At 41.0% G+C, this 17,721-nt stretch overlaps 1 protein-coding gene across 1 annotated transcript in view; it reads left to right on the forward strand.

Annotated features, from left to right (window-relative positions):
* Window positions 1-17,721, forward strand: part of fbrsl1 (fibrosin-like 1) — a 531,885-nt gene that overhangs the window by 105,422 nt on the left and 408,742 nt on the right. Inside the window, 1 exon segment of the mRNA XM_070436990.1 lies at window positions 12,740-13,015. Within this exon segment, the coding sequence (XP_070293091.1) occupies window positions 12,740-13,015 (276 nt within the window).

Genomic DNA, 17,721 nt, shown 5'->3' on the forward strand with positions numbered 1-17,721 from the left:
GGTTCAGGTCATTGGAAAAACGAATGTCCACTTCTCAGGTCAAAGGGTGCTTACGCTAAATCTAAGCCTACCGCGTTAGCTGCGCCTGTTCATCAGTTTACTCATGACTCATTGCCTCAGGTCCAGGAGCATGTGAAAGTCCATATTGATCCAGACTATTTACCTTTCATTACGGAAGGTTTTGTGTCTATGTTAGGAAGTAAGGACCTAGTGCCAGTGAAGATCCTGAGAGACACAGGTGCCTCTGAATCATTTGGGTTGGAGTCTGTGTTACCCTTTTCTGCTGAGACTGATTCAGGGAATAGTGTTCTAATTAGGGGAATAGGTTTGAACACTCTGTCAGTTCCGTTGCATAAACTGATGTTGGATTGTGGGCTGGTGAAGGGTGAAGTTGTTGTGGGGGTGCGTCCTTCGTTGCCTATTGAGGGTATCGACGTTATCCTTGGGAATAACTTGGCTGGTAATCGTGTATGGCCTGTCGTGTTTCCATCTCTAGTGGTTTCCTCTAAGCCGTCATTTGTTGGGATTCCTGATGAAAGTGTACAGAGTTTCCCAGAGGTGTTCTCTGCGTGTGCAGTGAGACGTTCTATGAGCCGTGGCGAACTGGTCACTGCGCCGACTATTGATAATAATACAAAGAAGTATGTCACTGTTTTCCCTGTTATCCCGTTATCTGTAACCCGCTCAGATCTAATCAATGCGCAACGGGATGACTCCACATTAGAAGAGTTGCGTGACCAAATTGTGCCTGTGGAACAGTTGGGAGATGTCGCCCATGGCTATTTTCTCCAAGAGGATGTCCTGATGAGAAAGTGGGTGTCTCATGGTAGTTGTTTTCTGGGGGAGGCAATTAGTCTGGTTGTTGACCAGTTAAGCTTTGTGAGTTGGTGTTGGAAACTTCTCACAACGACGTTGCTGGACATATGGGGGTGAGGAAAACCTACAATCACATATTAAGACTTTTCTTTTGGCCTAGATTAAAGAGGGATGTTTCTGATTTCATCAAAACTTGTCACACCTGTCAATTAACTGGTAAACCTAATCAAGCTATTAGCCGGTACCACTGTTTTTCTATTCCTGTACTCAGCCAGCCTTTTGAATATCTGATTATTGACTGTGTGGTCCTCTGCCTCGTTCTAAAAAGGGTAGTAGTTAGCTGTTCACTGTGATGTATCAGACCACTAGGTTTCCTGCTGCCTATCCTCTCCGATCTATCACGACTAAGTCTGTGTTAAAAGCTTTGACTCAGTTTCTCTCACTGTTTGGATCCCTAAGGTCATTCAGAGTGATCAAGGATCTAATTTCACCTCTAATCTGTTTGGTCAGGTTCTCCAACAGCTCCATATTAAACACAATTTGTCTAGCGCCTATCATGCGCAAAGTCAAGGAGCACTGGAACGTTTCCATCAACACTTAAGTCTTTGTTGAGAGCTTATTGTACTGAGATGGATAATGATTGGGAGGAGGGGTTGCCTTGGTTACTGTTAGCCGCTAGGGAGGTTTCACAGGAGAGCACGGGTTTCAGTCCAAATGACCTTGTGTTTGGACATAGGGTGCGTGGACTTTTATCTGTTCTCCAGGATGACTGGAAGTCTCCTGAGCCTCCTCAGTCCCTGTTATCGTATGTGTGTGATTTCGGCGAGCTGTATCGCTGCTGGTGAAATGGCTAAAGAGAAGTTATCATCTTCACAGGAGATGATGAAGGGCATATTTGATCGCCGAACTGAGCCTCGTCACTTTAGTCCGGGTGACCAGGTTCTTGCTCTGCTGCCAATTGTTGGTTCTCCTTTTCAAGCCAAGTTTCAAGGTCCATATACAGTGGTGRGCCAGTGCACTGAGCAAAATTTGGCTGATACCGTCTCTACRGTGGTTGCTCCCTTGTGGAGTGGTTGAAAAACAAGTTTGAATGACTCCAACCTAAGTGTATGTAAACCTCCGACTTCAACTGTATGCACTCACGACTTTTCCTTTAAAAAAAAAAATTTTCAAACAAGTTTTTTTTTTCTTCATTTACTTCACCAATTTAGACTATTTTGTGTGTGTCCATTACATGAAATTCAAATAAAAATCCATTTAAATTAAATGTTGTAATGCAACAAAATAGGAAAAATGCCAAGGGGTGAATACTTTTGCAAGGCACTGTAAGTTTATTTGTCACATGCACAGGATACCGAAGGTGTATGCTGTAGAGTAAAATAATTACTTGCATAGTGGAGTGTTTGTTTAGACTTGTAGCTAGCTAGCTAGCTAAACAATGAACCATAATCCCAACTCATAACTTTATTACCCTGCATGAATCTGCAGCTAGCTAACTAACTAGMTTCGATGTTAGATAGCTAGCTAACATTAGGATATAACTAGCAACGCAAATGGAACTGAGATACAAATAATATTACTTCACTTCACAGATCATACACGTAACACTAGCTAGCGAGTCAGCAAGCCAACATTAGCTAGCTAGCTAACAGTTCGCTTTAACTTGCAATGACAACAACTTTCTGACAAGAAGAAGAGTAACGTATAATATCTGAAAAAGTAGCTAGCTAGACTCTCTTAGCCGTATACATGGATGAACGCTTCTCCTTCTCTGTCACAGATGCCATGGTTGCCCGTAGTTTGAAGATGTAATCCGGAGATATGTGTTTTATACAATAGCCTTCTGTGTGTTCTCTTTTCGACTCCCTCCACATATTTGCAATCAAATGCCAGAATTTTCTCCATCTCCTTAGCTATCATACTCTGCTTCCACTGGGCATTTCACTGATTCCTCCAGAAAGTGGAGAGCAACATTTTTGCAGTTATTCGTGATATCTTTCAAAAAAAGCCACTTTAGAAAGGATTATCTACACATCCAAACTCATCTCTCGGCATGTTCAGCCCATCCATTATCTGAGCCAATCATGGCTAGCAGGAAGGTTCCTGTCTTTTTCCGTGGCTAAACCAACTAGCCCCATAATTTAACAATGTTATTCATATTTACAGATGGCATACAAGTTTGTTATTAACTCTTAAGGATCCAACACTTTTTTTCAATTTTCACCTAAAATGACATACCCAAATCTAACTGCCTGTAGCTCAGGACCTGAGGCAAGGATATGTATATTCTTGATACCATTTGAAAGGAAACAATTTTAAGTTTGTGGAAATGTGAAATTAATGTAGGAGAATATAACACATTAGATATGATCAAAGATAATACAGAAAAAGCATGTTCTTTTGTTTTGTTGTTCCGTCATCTTTGAAATGCAAGAGAAAGGCCATAATGTATTATTCAATCAATCAAATGTATTTATAAAGCCCTTTTTACATCAGCTGATGTCACAAAGTGCTGTACAGAAACCCAGCCTAKAACCCCAAACAGCAAGCAATGCAGGTGTAGAAGCACGGTGGCTAGGAACAGCTCCCTAGAAAGGCCAGAACCTAGGAAGAAACCTAGAGAGGAACCAGGCTATAAGGGGTGGCCAGTCCTCTTCTGGCTGTGCCAGGTGGAGATTATAACAGAACATGGCCAAGATGTTCAAATGTTCATAGATGACCAGCAGGGTCAAATAATAATAATAATCACAGTGGTTGTCGAGGGTGCAACAGGTTAGCACCTCAGGAGTAAATGTCAGTTGGCTTTTCATAGCCGATCATTCAGAGTATCTCTACCGCTCCTGCTGTCTCTAGAGAGTTGAAAACAGCAGGTCCAGTGAACAGGTCAGGGTTCCATAGCCGCAGGCAGAACAGTTGAAACTGGAGCAGCAGCACGGCCAGGTGGACTTGGGACAGCAAGGAGTCATCAGGCCAGGTAGTCCTGAGGCATGGTCCTAGGGCTCAGGTCCTCCGAGAGAGAGAAAGAAAGAAAGAAATTCTAGCCCAGGCGCAATTTAGATTCTGTCCTATATATGGCAGCAGTGTATGTGCAAAGTTTTAGACTAATCCAATGAACCATTGCATATCTGTTCAAAATGTTGTATCAAGCCTGCGCAAATGTGACTAATTGGTTTATTAACTAAAACTTCTCTGGGATATGTGGCGTCCCACCTAACCAACAGCCAGTGAAATTGCAGGGCGCCAAATTCAAAACAACAGAAATCTCATAATTAAAATTCCTCAAACATACAAGTATTATACACCATTTTAAAGATAAACTTCTCGTTATTCCAGCCAAAGTGTCTGATTTCAAAAAGGATTTACGGCGAAAGCACACCTTGCGATTATGTTAGGTTAGTACATAGCCACAGAAACACAGCCATTTTTCCAGCCAAAGAGAGGAGTAACAAAAAGCAGAAATAGAGWTAAAATTAATCACTAACCTTTGACGATCTTCATCAGATGACACTCATAGGACTTCATGTTACACAATACATGTATGTTTTGTTCGGTAAAGTTCATATTTATATCCAAAAATCGGAGTTTAGGCGGGACGCTACTGTCTCACTTGGCAAAAAGCCAGAGAAAATGCAGAGCGCCAAATTCAAATAAATTACTATAAAAATCTAACTTTCATTAAATCACACATGAAAGATACCAATTTAAAATTACACTGGTTGTGAATGCAGCCAACATGTCAGAATTCAAATAGGCTTTTCTGCGAAAGCAAACGATGCTATTATCTGAGGATAGCACCATAGTAAACAAAGAGAGAGAAGCATATTTCAACCCTGCATGCGCGACACAAAACGCAGAAATAAAAATATAATTCATGCCTTACCTTTGATGAGCTTCTGTTGTTGGCACTCCAATATGTCCCATAAACATCACAAGTGGTCCTTTTGTTCGATTAATTCCGTCGATATATATCSAAAATGTCCATATATTTGGCGCGTTTGATCCAGAAAAACACCGGTTCCAACTTGAGCAACGTGACTACAAAATATCTCAAAGGTTAACTGTAAACTTTGCCAAAACATTTCAAACTACTTTTGTAATTCAACTTTAGGTATTTTTTTAACGTAAATAATCGATAAAATTGAAGACGTTGTGTTCAATTACAGGATTAAAACAAACTGTAGCTAGCTTTCTGGTCATGCAAGATGGCCGTACTTCTTCATTACACAAAGGAAAAACCCTCAAACAATTTCTAAAGACTGTTGACATCCAGTGGAAGCGGTAGGAACTGCAAGAAGGTCCCTGAGAAATCTGGATTCCCAATGAAAACACATTGAAAAGAGAGTGACCTCAAATAGAAAAAAAATCTGAATGGTTTGTCCTCGGGGTTTCACCTGCTAAATAAGTTCTGTTATACTCACAAATATGATTCAAACAGTTTTAGAAACTTCAGAGTGTTTTCTATCCAAATCTACTAATATGCCTATGCATATAATATGCATATCTTATCTTCTGGGGATGAGTAGCTGGCAGTTGAATTTGGGTATGCTTTTCATCCAAACGTGAAAATGCTGCCCCCTATCCTAGAGAAGTTAAGGCACATGATAGTTCACATGTTCCAGAAGGCATCTCTGCCCAAAAACGCATTTTGAAAATAAATTATGTTTATGTTCAAACACCTATACTGTGAAGTGGTGAAGCTCGACATACGCCTAGTTTACTGAAACAAGTCTCATTTGTGTGTCTTTCGATAAACTAGTGTACCAGTGAGGATTTCCTACACTGGACAACTTGCTACAGCTATAAGTCATTGATAATATTCATTTTTTTTCTCTCATGACATTACATTAAGACATAAGGTGGATCCTAGCTATATTCAACAAAATTCACCAGTTGATTTAAAACCTATTTAATTTTTTGGTTTCTTGACAGATTTGTCCAAAACCGTGTGACATAAAACATGACTTTTCTGTCTTTGTATTTATGGTTGTGCAAGTTCTTGTTATACAATATATATACAAAACTTTGTGGACACCCCTTCAAATGAGTAGATTCGGCTATTTCAGGCACACCCGTTGCTGACAGGTGTATAACATCTCCATAGACAAACATTGTCAGTAGAATGGCCTCGCTGAAGAGCTTAGTGACTTTCAACGTGGTACCATCATAGGATGCTAAATTTCTGCCCTGCTGTTATTGCGAAGTGGTAGCGCAACACAAGCTCACAGAACTAGACGGCCGAGGACTGAAGTGCGTAGCGCGTAAACATCGTCTGTCTTCGGTTGCAACACTCACTACCAAGTTCCAAACTGCCTCTGGAGCAACTGTTCATCGGGAGCTTCATGAAATGGGTTTCCATGGTCGAGCAGCCGCACACAAGACTAAGATCACCATGTGCAATGCCAAGCATCAGCTGGAATGGTATAAAGCTTGCCACCATTGGACTCTAGAGCAGTGGAAATGCGATCTCTGGAGTGATGAATCAAAGTTCACCATCCGGCAGTCCGACAGACGAATCTAGATTTGACTGATGCCAGGATAACACTAACTGCCCCAATGCCCCAGTGCCAACTGTAACGTTTGGTGGAGGAGGACTAATGGTCTGGGGCTTTTTTTCATGGGTTCGGTTTAGGCCCATGAGTTCCAGTGAAAGGAAATCATAACGCTACAGCATACCATGACATTCCAGACYATTCTGTGCTTCTAACTTTGTGACAACAGTTTGGGYAAGGCTTTTTCCTGTTTCAGCATGACAATGCCCCCGTGCACAAAGCGAGGTCCATACAGAAATGGTTTGACGAGATCAGTGTGGAAGAACTTGACTGGCCTGCACAGAACCCTGACCTCAACCCCATTGAACACCTTTGGGATGAATTGGAAAGCCAACTGTGAGCCTGGCCTAATCGCCCAACATCAGTACCCAACCTCACTAATGCTCTTGTGGCTGAATGGAAGCAACTCTCCGCAGCAATGTTCCAACATCTAGTGGAAGCCTTCCCAGAAGAGTGGAGGATGTTATAGCAGCAAAGGGGGGACCAACTCCATATTAATGCCCATGATTTTGGAATGAGATGTTCGACAAGCAGGTGTCCAAATACTTTTGGTCATGTAGTGTATCATATAGTAAGCATTAATCAGTTAAATTAGATTGAACTTAAACCCTGTAAGAATCTTGGATCTAGGTAACGGATAGTTTTTTGTATGGAGATCTCAGAAATGCAGTGTAAGTACGTAACGTTCCGTGTCTCCTTATGTTACGGGGTGAAAACAGTTTTCATGAGCACACAAATCCCAAATGATTTATGCGATTGCAAAATCGAATGCTCCTAACTGAATGAGTCACCTTACCTTGATACTTAAAACATAAATTGATACTGTAAAACGTGCTTCTTCAATAATTATGCATAATACTTGTTGGATGCGCATTTAATGTCCAGCTGTTTTGTTATGCTGTGATATTTTCACACATCATCATTTCATCCAGGAAGGAATTTTATGAATGATTGTCAAGTGACGAACAGCTGTTGTGATGCAACAACAGCCCAAGTGCTCGAGAAAAGGTGTTTGCAAGGAATGTCAAGAATATTTTATTGTCACCTACGTTACGCTGGTGAAGACATGTCTTTTGCTTTGGGGGGGGTCTATATTTGGCCCTATATGTACAATTATATAAATTATACAATTGTATAACATTAAGGTCCTTTGAAAATTACAATTAAGTGCTTGAAAAAGTCCCTGAAAGTCCTTGAATTTGACATTCCAATGTCTGGATAAATCCTGCTAAAAGGTTTATAGTCCTAGTCCTATGCTGTTGTATATCTAGAGGTATGGGACAATTTTCATATATTTACTTTTATTCCTCTGAGTACACATGTGGAACTGCATAAAAATAATTTTTGTTGATCCCAATGTCACACATTGGCCCCATTATTTATAGAATAACCCATGTCTGTTTCTGTGTGTGGGTGTGTGACAGGAGTTAGTGTGTGTTGGTTTATATTTGTGTGTGACAGGAGTGTGTGTGGTGTACTTTTGCAGGTGGGGGCCCTGTGGGGTCTGGGGGCCCCAGTTCCATCAGTGTAGTGAGAAGCTGCTCAGCTGTAGTGGAGAGAAGTTACCCAACTGTATGAATGTGGCACAGAGAGGTGGTGCTATCATTGAGTTGTGACAGGAAAACCATTGGGACCACGCAGAAGTAGTCCATAGTTTACTCTCAGTGGGTTATGAGAGAATGACTCCCTGCCTACACACACACACACACACACACACACACACACACACACACACACACACACACACACACACACACAATTTTGATCAGTGCTATGATGTTTTTATAGTCTGTTTATAGACATTGCCATTGAGAGAAATGATGGATTTACTTCAATAAACCGTCAGAGCTTTGATCAAGTATTCAAGCTCACAGACTCCCTCCCAAGGGATTAATTAAAACACAATGAACATATTTAACAATAGATGACTGAAACACAAACAGCAGAAACAGGTTACATCATTCTACAAATCCATTCAGATGCCATTAGAAACAACTGCAGGATAACTGTTGTCTAAGTAGTGTGGTTCTGTAAGTCAGCACACCATGGGTGGCATAGTGTATCTCATTGTTTAAAAATGCCCCTGTAACCTCTGTTGCCTCTAATTTAGAAGAAGTGATCCCCAGCTGAGCTCTTTGTGTCTCCTAAATAATTACTGCAGATGGAGAGAGAAGTGCCAGTGAAATGTGATGATGTGCATTAGACACCACAGGCAGGCGGCCCCCTCTCTTGCGCTCTTGCTACCTATTCATTCTCTCTCTCTTTCTCTCTCTTGCTACCTCTCCCTTCTCTCTCTTTCTCTCTGACTTTCTATATCCTACTCTCTCTCTTGCTCTTCTACTCTCTATCTCTCTCATTCGTTGTCTCACAGAGGCTGAGGACTCCGTTTGAGAACGTCCCCGCTTTCCGTCCTGTGCCTCGTGGTTTATGCATGTCCTGTGAAAAGCACCCCAGGAAACAACCAGACCAGGGGTAGAGGATGCTGACTAGCTGTACTACCCTCCCGATGGGGGCCTGCTGCAGTGTGCTTCCACAACCCAGGGCATGCCCCTGCTCCATGATCAGACGCAGGCTGTTTACCATACTGTAGCTGCCTGCCTGGGACGACTGTGTGGGTTTTATACAGGCCTTTCCCACCCTCCCTTACCCCTCTCCTCACCCTCCCTTTCTCTCCCTCCTAGTGCAATCTGGAAAGGCAACAAAGCTCGCTCTCCCCACATGCTGTTGCCACGGCAACGTGCCAGGGTCAGGAAAGTCTAGCTGTCTCTCCGGTTACTGTGCCTGTATGTGCAGACTAGCAGAGCCATTTCCCATTCCAATCCATTCCCTCTCCCTGTGTGTGTGTGTGTGTGTGTGTGTGTGCGTGTTTGTGTGCACCTGCATGTGTATGTTTCCCAGGTTGGAAGCTGGTCTTCCAAGCAGAAGTTATTATTTACAGTAGGCAATCATGGAGGTTACAGTGTGAACTTTAGAATGTTAACACACACACAAATCAGGACCACAAGACAGAATATCAATGAGATTCCACAGTTCTGTGTAATTCTAATTGATCCCATAGCTCAACCACCAAGTGTGTTTACTAGACATGCCTATATTAATAATAACCCAGGAGGTGGGGTCTCGCATGCAAATTGAATGACTTTGAACTGCCAATCTCCTCTTTCAGATGATGAATATTGATGGGTGGCGTGTGAAGGTTCAGAACACTTAAAGAGGGAAAACACCTGGGGCCGGATTCACAAAACCTTAACTGCCATTTTTTCCTTAACTATAGACTTAAAAAGAAAAASAAAGCAAAGTTGCTATTCCTCAATAAAGTTATTGGAAATGTTCTTACTTTTCCCCCCTATTTTTCTTCCTAAGAAAAAAGTTAAGAAGAAATAGGATTCTTGGAAAATAATGTTTCTTCTTGGAAATGTACTTAAGTTTAGGACAGCTAAACCCTGGTCTTGTGACAAATGGATACTTTTGTAACCATAAACATTTTCTTGCGCCACTGCCATTTGGCTACCGGACATTTAAATATAGCAAGAAAACTAATTAAACACACATTGTCTAGCTAGCTATTAATTAACAATATATTACAATATTCTAGAAGTGTTAAATAGCTCGCGTTAGCTCGTAAATTTGCAAAGAAGAACTTGGCTAACTTAGCTAACGTTAGTGTTGTTAGCTATGTTGGCTATAATGTCGTTACGCGTTAGCTAGCTAATGTAGCTACTAAACTTACCGTTCGCACAGTCCCTCTATCACCATCTCTCCTATCGTGGACAACACCTTCTCGTCCAGCTGGTCCACATGAATGGTCTCTCAGCTCCCTTCTTCTTAGCATCCGACTTGATGTCAGACCACTATTTTTTACGGTGGCATCACTGTCCCTTGCCATACCCACTGATGGCAGAGGCAGACTTGGCCACTCTCGCCCATCCTCTCTTTTTGGTCTCTGCAGTGACTCCGCAGTTTAGAGTCTCCCCAACAGCAACCTTTTCCTGGCTGCTATTTCCTCCACCATCACTTCAAGCTCTTGTTTACTGTAGTGTTTATTGCGCTTTCCTTGGTTATCCATTTTTGTTTTTGATATAGCTAGTCTGATGGCTATAATATGTGAAAAAATAAAGTTTGTTTTTGTGCATAAAGGGTTCACAAGCCAACAAAAAAAAACATATTGAGACATAAAGCAGATAAATAAATGTAATCAAATGGAAATATCAACACTTTATTATAGTGTGACAAATCCTATCATCCCTGTCATATAGGCTTATTTATTGGTTTCAAACACATCACTAATGTCAATGCCACATAAGAAGATATTTTACGAAGTTCCTAAGAAAACTATGAATTCCTAAGAACATTTTGAGGAATTGCAATTACGAACTATCTTCTGAACTTCTTATTTTTACCCTTAAGAAACTTCTTGTGTTTTTACGTAAGTAATGTTTTATGAATCCGGACCCTCGGCCTAGATTCCCAAAACCTTCTTAAGAAGAAATTTCTTCTTAACTGCCATTTTTTCCTTAACTATAGACTCAAGAAGAAAGTTAAGGAAAGTTGCTTTCCTCAAAAAGGTTATTGTACATTTTATTTCTTATGTTTCTCCTTAAGCAAAAAGTTAAGAATAAATTAGATTCTTGAAAATAATTCTAAGATAACTAAACTCTTGTCTTAACTTCAGGGCAATGAGAGAAAAAGCTCATGAAAGCAATTGAACAAAAAAAGTTTCACTCACAAACATCATGTGAAAGTTTCAGTATTGATTATTTTAAACCCAAGAAAATGTTTTAGTACAGTAATCTCAGTAAGAAATATGCTAACATGATTGCCATTGCTAGCTAGAGAGCTAGCTAAAACAGTTGCCTGGAAGATTTGTAAGAAGATATTTGACAAGTTCGTAAGAAAATCATTAAATCTTAAGATATTGTTGAGGAATTGCACACCAGGGCCCAGATTCACAAAACACTTATTAAGTAAAACGAAGCTTATTAAGAAAAAAAAGAAGAAGTTCATAAGATGTCCTTTGTTGTCAGTTTGTCTTGCTTTGTCACGGCAAAGCATTTCAAATATGGCTGTCAGGATAATGAATGTCATGACAAGTAGCCCGGTTTGGCTGTCTATCTGGCCTCATAAGACATTAATGTGCTGCCTTAGAGGAGGTGAAGAGCACCTTTCAGGGCCTGGATGTCAGTATATACAGAAGGCTTTGCTTATGCACCTTTGTAAATGTATCAGTGTTGTTGTGTTAGCGCTAATGTGATAGCCATCTGCTGCGCCCCCAGAGCCAATTATTTTACTATTCAGATGGAGTTGCGCTCTCCCTCTCTCTCTCTCTCTCTCTCTCTCTCTCTCTCTCTCTCTCTCTCTCTCTCTCTCTCTCTCTCTCTCCCTCTCTCCCTCTCTCCCTCTCTCCCTCCCTCACTTCACTACTCATCACGGTAGGGGTGTCTGTAATGTAGCCAGTAGAGCCATGCAGCGGAGAACAGATGTTGCTTTGTGAACCTACAGCCCTGTGCAGGGCCCTATGTGTGGCTTCAAGCAGTGGTGTGTCTCCAACGCCAGTCAAACAGTCTTTCCCCTACCCTCTTCTGTGAATTATTCACTTTACATATCAGCCTCACAGCCTTCGTCATCGCTTCGAAGACTTTGTTTGTTTTTAACAATAGCTATGCCATGATGTAACTGTAGCCATAGTTATCAGTTTTCTGGCTGCAACGTTATCCCCTGGTTATTTGCAGGCCGCCCTCGCAGAAGAGGGTGCTAACCTCAAAGCTCTTTCCTGATTAAGTAAAGGTTCAATAAATAATATGGTTATACATTAGCCAGAGTTTAGTCAATCAGACAACCAGAAGGAGAAAGTAGCCTGGTCATGATGTAACAGTAGCCAGAGCCATATATTTAATATTTTGATCTAAATGWATGACTCTGACAGTAGCTATCAGACTGTGATTAAGCCAAACAAGAGAAACATTTGACCAGATTGTACAATATGCACCAGACTCTACTAGAGGTCGACCTCTAGACTCTACTGTATATTACTGTTGTATTTACTGTGTAGTCAAGAACATGTTCCTATCATCATAAGCTTATTAAAGACAAACCCTTAATATGATTAGAGACTTCTGGAAGGTATTGTGCTTCTGTTGACTGGATTAAACATGTCTTGAGAGTCTACGACTGACTCTGTTTTTGTACATAGTCTTTCTGCTTTGAATAATCCAACATGGCTACTGTGCACTTGGCTGTTCCCCAACATCAACCCCCACATCATATTTATCCTGACACTAATATCCTGCTTTTCTCCTCTCTTTTCTCCTCTTTTTTTCTCTCTCTTTTCTCCTTTCTATTTATTTTCTCCTCTCTCACCTTTTCTCCTCTTCTAGAAGAAGACTGGGGCCCTGAAGTCTCAGGTGGATAAGAAGAAGGAGAAGGAGAGGTGGAGAGAGGAGAAGAAGAAGGAGAAGGAGAGGTGGAGAGAGGAGAAACAGCAGCAGGAGACGGTGGTGAAGAGACAGAAGGAGGAGAATGAGGAGGAGGAGAATGTCATGCCCCTGTCCCTAGACCCCCTGGAGAACGGCTTCATCAACCACGCCCAGAGAGAGCAGGAGAGGATGAACGACAGGCTGCTGAAGAAAACCTACTCCAAGAAGAACAAACAGGTCTGTTTTATTTCACCTTTATTTATTCAGGAAGTCCCATTGAGGTCAGAAGACCTATTTTACAAGGGAGACCTGAGTGCTGTGTGCTGTTGGTCTATTGCGGTTGATTCATCAGTTGATTTGATCATTTGAATGCATATTCCGAAGGCTTATTATTCTATTGTGGTCCTGTTAGTGTTGTTTCTCTTTCTGTATGTACCGGGGCAGCGCTGTGCAATGATTCACTCTCTGTGTTGGAAGTTCCTCCCTGCCCAGACTGAATGATGCCAGTACTGATGGCACGAGGGCAGCTTGTACTGCTAGGCCATTTGAGTCAGAGTTTGGCACAGGGAGATATATTCCGACCACATCTATGTACTAACAGTTTGCTGCTCTCTCTCACAATGCCTCTCCACCATGTGACCTACTTGTGTGAATGTACTGACATGTGTGTCTAACTGATAGATGCACGCACGCACACACACTACATTTTCATGTTTTTAAATGTATGTAAATTGTAAAGTKTTTTGTCTGTTATATGTCAGACCCCAGTAAGACTAGCTGTTGCCATTGGCATCAGCTAAAGGGGATCCTAATAAATCCCCATCTTCCTCTGTCCTTACCTACCTATCTCCCTCCCTCCCCACACCTACCTACCTATCTCCCACCTCCCTCCCTAACTCCCTCCCTACCCCTCCTCCCCCRCTCTTCTTTCTCCTCCAGTTATGCTATCTGCATTGACCTGCTTTTACTCATCACATATGCGTCTGCTACCGTTTATTATCTATCTATTCTAGTCACTTTACCCCTACCTATATGTACAGTTGAAGTCAGAAGTTTACATACACTTAGGTTGGAGTCATTAAAACTTGTTTTTCAACCACTCCACAAATTTCTTGTTAACAAACTATAGTTTTGACAAGTCGGTTAGGACATCTATTTTGTGCATGACACAAGTAATTTTTCCAACAATTGTTTACAGACAAATTATTTCACTTATAATTCACTGTATCACAATTCTAGTGGGTCAGAAGTTTACATACACTGAGTTGAATGTGCCATTAAACAGCTTGGAAAATTCCAGAAAATTATGTAATGGCTTTAGAAGCTTCTGATAGGCTAATTGARATAATTTGAGTCAATTGGAGGTGTACCTGTGGATGTATTTCAAGGCCTACCTTCAAAGTCAGTGCCTCTTTGCTTGTCATCATGGGAAAATCTAAAGAAATCAGCAAAGACCTCAGAAAATAAATTGTAGACCACCACAAGTCTGGTTCATCCTTGGGAGCAATTTCCAAACACCTGAAGGTACCACGTTCATCTGTACAAACAATAGTATACAAGTATAAACATGCAGCCGCCATACCGCTCAGGAAGGAGACTCGTTCTGTCTCCTAGAGATGAACGTACTTTGGTGCTTAAAAAAAAGTGCAAATCAATCCCAGAACAACAGCAAAGGACCCTGTGAAGATGCTGGAGGAAACAGGTACAAAAAGTATCTATATCCACAGTAAACCGAGTCCTATATTGACATATCCTGAAAGGCCGCTCAGCAAGAAGCCACTGCTCCAAAACCGCCATAAAAAAGCCAGACTACGGTTTGCAACTGCACATGGGGACAAAGATCGTACTTTTTGGAGAAATGTCCTCTGGTCTGATGAAACAAAGATAGAACTGTTTGGCCATAATGACCATCATTATGTTTGGGGGAAAAAGGGGGAGGCTTGCTAGCCGAAGAACACCATCCCAACCGTGAAGCACGGGGGTGGCAGCATCATGTTGTGGGGGTGCTTTGCTGCACGGAGGGACTGGTGCAACTTCACAAAATAGATGGCTTCATGAGGAAGGAAATTATGTGGATATATTGAAGCACATCTCAAGACCATCAGTCAAGAAGTTAAAGCTTGGTCGTAAATGGGTCTTCCAAATGACAATGACCCCAAGCATACTTCCAAAGTTGTGGCAAATTACTTAAGGAAACAAAGTCAAGGTATTGGAGTGGCCATACAAAGCATGACCTCATCCGATAGAAAATGTGTGGGCAGAACTGAAAAAGCGTGTGCGGCAGGAGGCTACAAACCTGACTCAGTTACAACCAGCTCTGCCAGGAGGAATGGGCCAAAATTCACCCAACTTATTGTGGGAAGGTTGTGGAAGGCTACCCGAATGTTTGACCCAAGTTTCCTGTTATGCGCTGCAGCCCGACGTCAGCCCGACGCCGGTACACCTATGAACAACATCCAGCTCAAAGTGCAGGGCGCGAAATTCAAAATCTATTTTTTTTAAATATTTTAACTTTCCACACATTAAACAAGTCCAATACAGCATTTGAAGATAAACATCTTGTCATCCAGCCAACATGTCCGATTTTTAAATGTTTTACAAGAGAAAACACCACATATATTTATGTTAGCTCACCACCAATAAAACAGGAGGACGACATTTTCAACAGCAAAGTAGGATGCAAAGTAGCACATGCACAAGCCAACCTAACTAACCTAGAACCAACCTAAAAACCTAGAAACAACTTCCTCAGATGACAGTCCTTATAAATGTCACAATAAATCTATGTTTTGTTCAAAAAATGTGCATATTTTAGCTATAAATCAGTTTTACATTACTGCCACCATCATAGTAGCTCAGTCAGAAATCGCACGGGAGTAGCCAGAGAAAATACAGACACCAACGTCAACTACTAAATTACACATCATAAAACATTTCAGAGAAATATATGGTGGATAGCTAAATGAAAGAGAAAGATCTTGTGAATAGAGCCAATATTTCCGATTTTTCAAGTGTTAAAGCGAAAACACAATATATCGTCTATATTAGCTTACTCAATAGCTAACATCACAACAGCATTGACTCAAGGCAAACGTAGCATAGCACAGTTTGACAGATATATGAAAAAGCATCCCAAATTGGGTCCTTATCTTTGTTGATCTTCCATCAGAATGTTTCTCCAAGGGGTCCTTTGTTTCAGAAATGTCTCTTATTTCGATCCAGAACGAACAATTTCCCTCTTGAATTAGCAAGCACACTGGCGTGCGACGCTAAACCTCTCCATCTTGAAAAAAATTCTTGCGTCGCATCACGTCTAAAGTCCAGAATACATTTCAATAATATAATTAAACTATATTGAAATAACATACTTTAGGATGATATTGTGACATTGTATCAAATAAAATCCGAAGCCAAGAGATCATATTCACCTTTACAGAGTGTTTTCCAGGAGCCGAGTCCAGGTCCTACTTCGCGCCCAGAAATAAAAAATAAACTGCGCACACTCCTCCAAGAGGTTGTGTTCAACCCCAGGAAGAGATAATCAAGTGTTTCTTCTCTCACTTCCGCATGACACCCAGAGGAAGGCGTATGACGTGTTTTACAGTCCCTAAGTGCATGCCCTTATTTATAGACAAGGGCTTGAAGAGCGACATCGATTTTGAATTCCACTTCCGGATAGGAAATGGCCTGTAAAAAAAATAGTTCTGTTCCACTTAGAGAAATATTAAAACGGTTTTAGAACTAGAGACTGTTTTTCTATCCAATAGTAATATAATATGCATATTGGTAAGAGCAAAAATTGATTAAGAGGCCGTTTGAAAATTTGCACATATTTTCCAGTTTTTCAATACGCCCCCTGCAGCCATAACAAGTTAAACAATTTAAAGGCAATGCTACCAAATACTAATTGACTGTATGTAAACTTCTAACCCACTGGGAATGTGATGAAAGAAACAAAAGCTGAAATAAATAATTCTCTCTACTATTATTACTATTATTCTGACATTTCACATTCTTAAAATAAAGAGGTGATCCTAACTGGCCTGAAACAGAGAATTTTTACTCGGATTAAATGTCAGGATAAACTAAGTCTACACCTGTTGTTGTTTACGAAGCATGTGACAAATGTTTTATTTTGTTGGGGTTATCAGGCTCTCCCATTGCAGCTCCAAAGCACCTGTGGAATCCAGTGCTTATAAAACAAGGTGCTCCAGATGGGAATGGGGTTTGATGAGAGCCTTTGTGTTTTATCTCCAACTGAATATGTCCTCGGCACCAGTGTAAACTGATGATATTATAGGCCATGTGGTAACTTAGTTCTTTCCTCCCTGATAACACACACACACACGCATACGTAGGCACTCACACACGGACACACACACGCATACGTAGGCACTCACACACGGACACACACACGTGCGCGAACACATGCGTGTGCAGCTGCGAACACGCACTTCTTTCATACTGTGGTAATTGTAGTGGGGAAGGAAGCCTCAACAAAGCAGCCATCTGGATATAAAAGTGTTTATGTACGTGTACGTGTGTGTAGTTTTCCGTATAGCTGCTTTGATATGAAGGAGAAGTGAGGGGGTCGTTATAAAAGCCTTCAAAGACCCTCTGATAATGCTGCTTTTTAAAGGAACTTGAATAGAGAGCTTTCTGCTTTTTAAAAAAAATTATTATTATTTTTATTTCATCTTTATTTAACCAGGTAGGCTAGTTGAGAACAAGTTCTCATTTGCAACTGCGACCTTGCCAAGATAAAGCATAGCAGTGTGAACAGACAACACAGAGTTACACATGGAGTAAACAATAAACAAGTCAATAACATGGTAGAAAAAAAGAGAATCTATATACAATGTGTGCAAAAGGCATGAGGTAGGCAATAAATCGAATAATTACAATTTAGCAGATTAACACTGGAGTGATAAATCATCAGATGA

The sequence above is a fragment of the Salvelinus sp. IW2-2015 genome, linkage group LG33, assembly GCF_002910315.2.
Source record: "Salvelinus sp. IW2-2015 linkage group LG33, ASM291031v2, whole genome shotgun sequence".
Lineage (NCBI taxonomy): Eukaryota > Metazoa > Chordata > Actinopteri > Salmoniformes > Salmonidae > Salvelinus > Salvelinus sp. IW2-2015.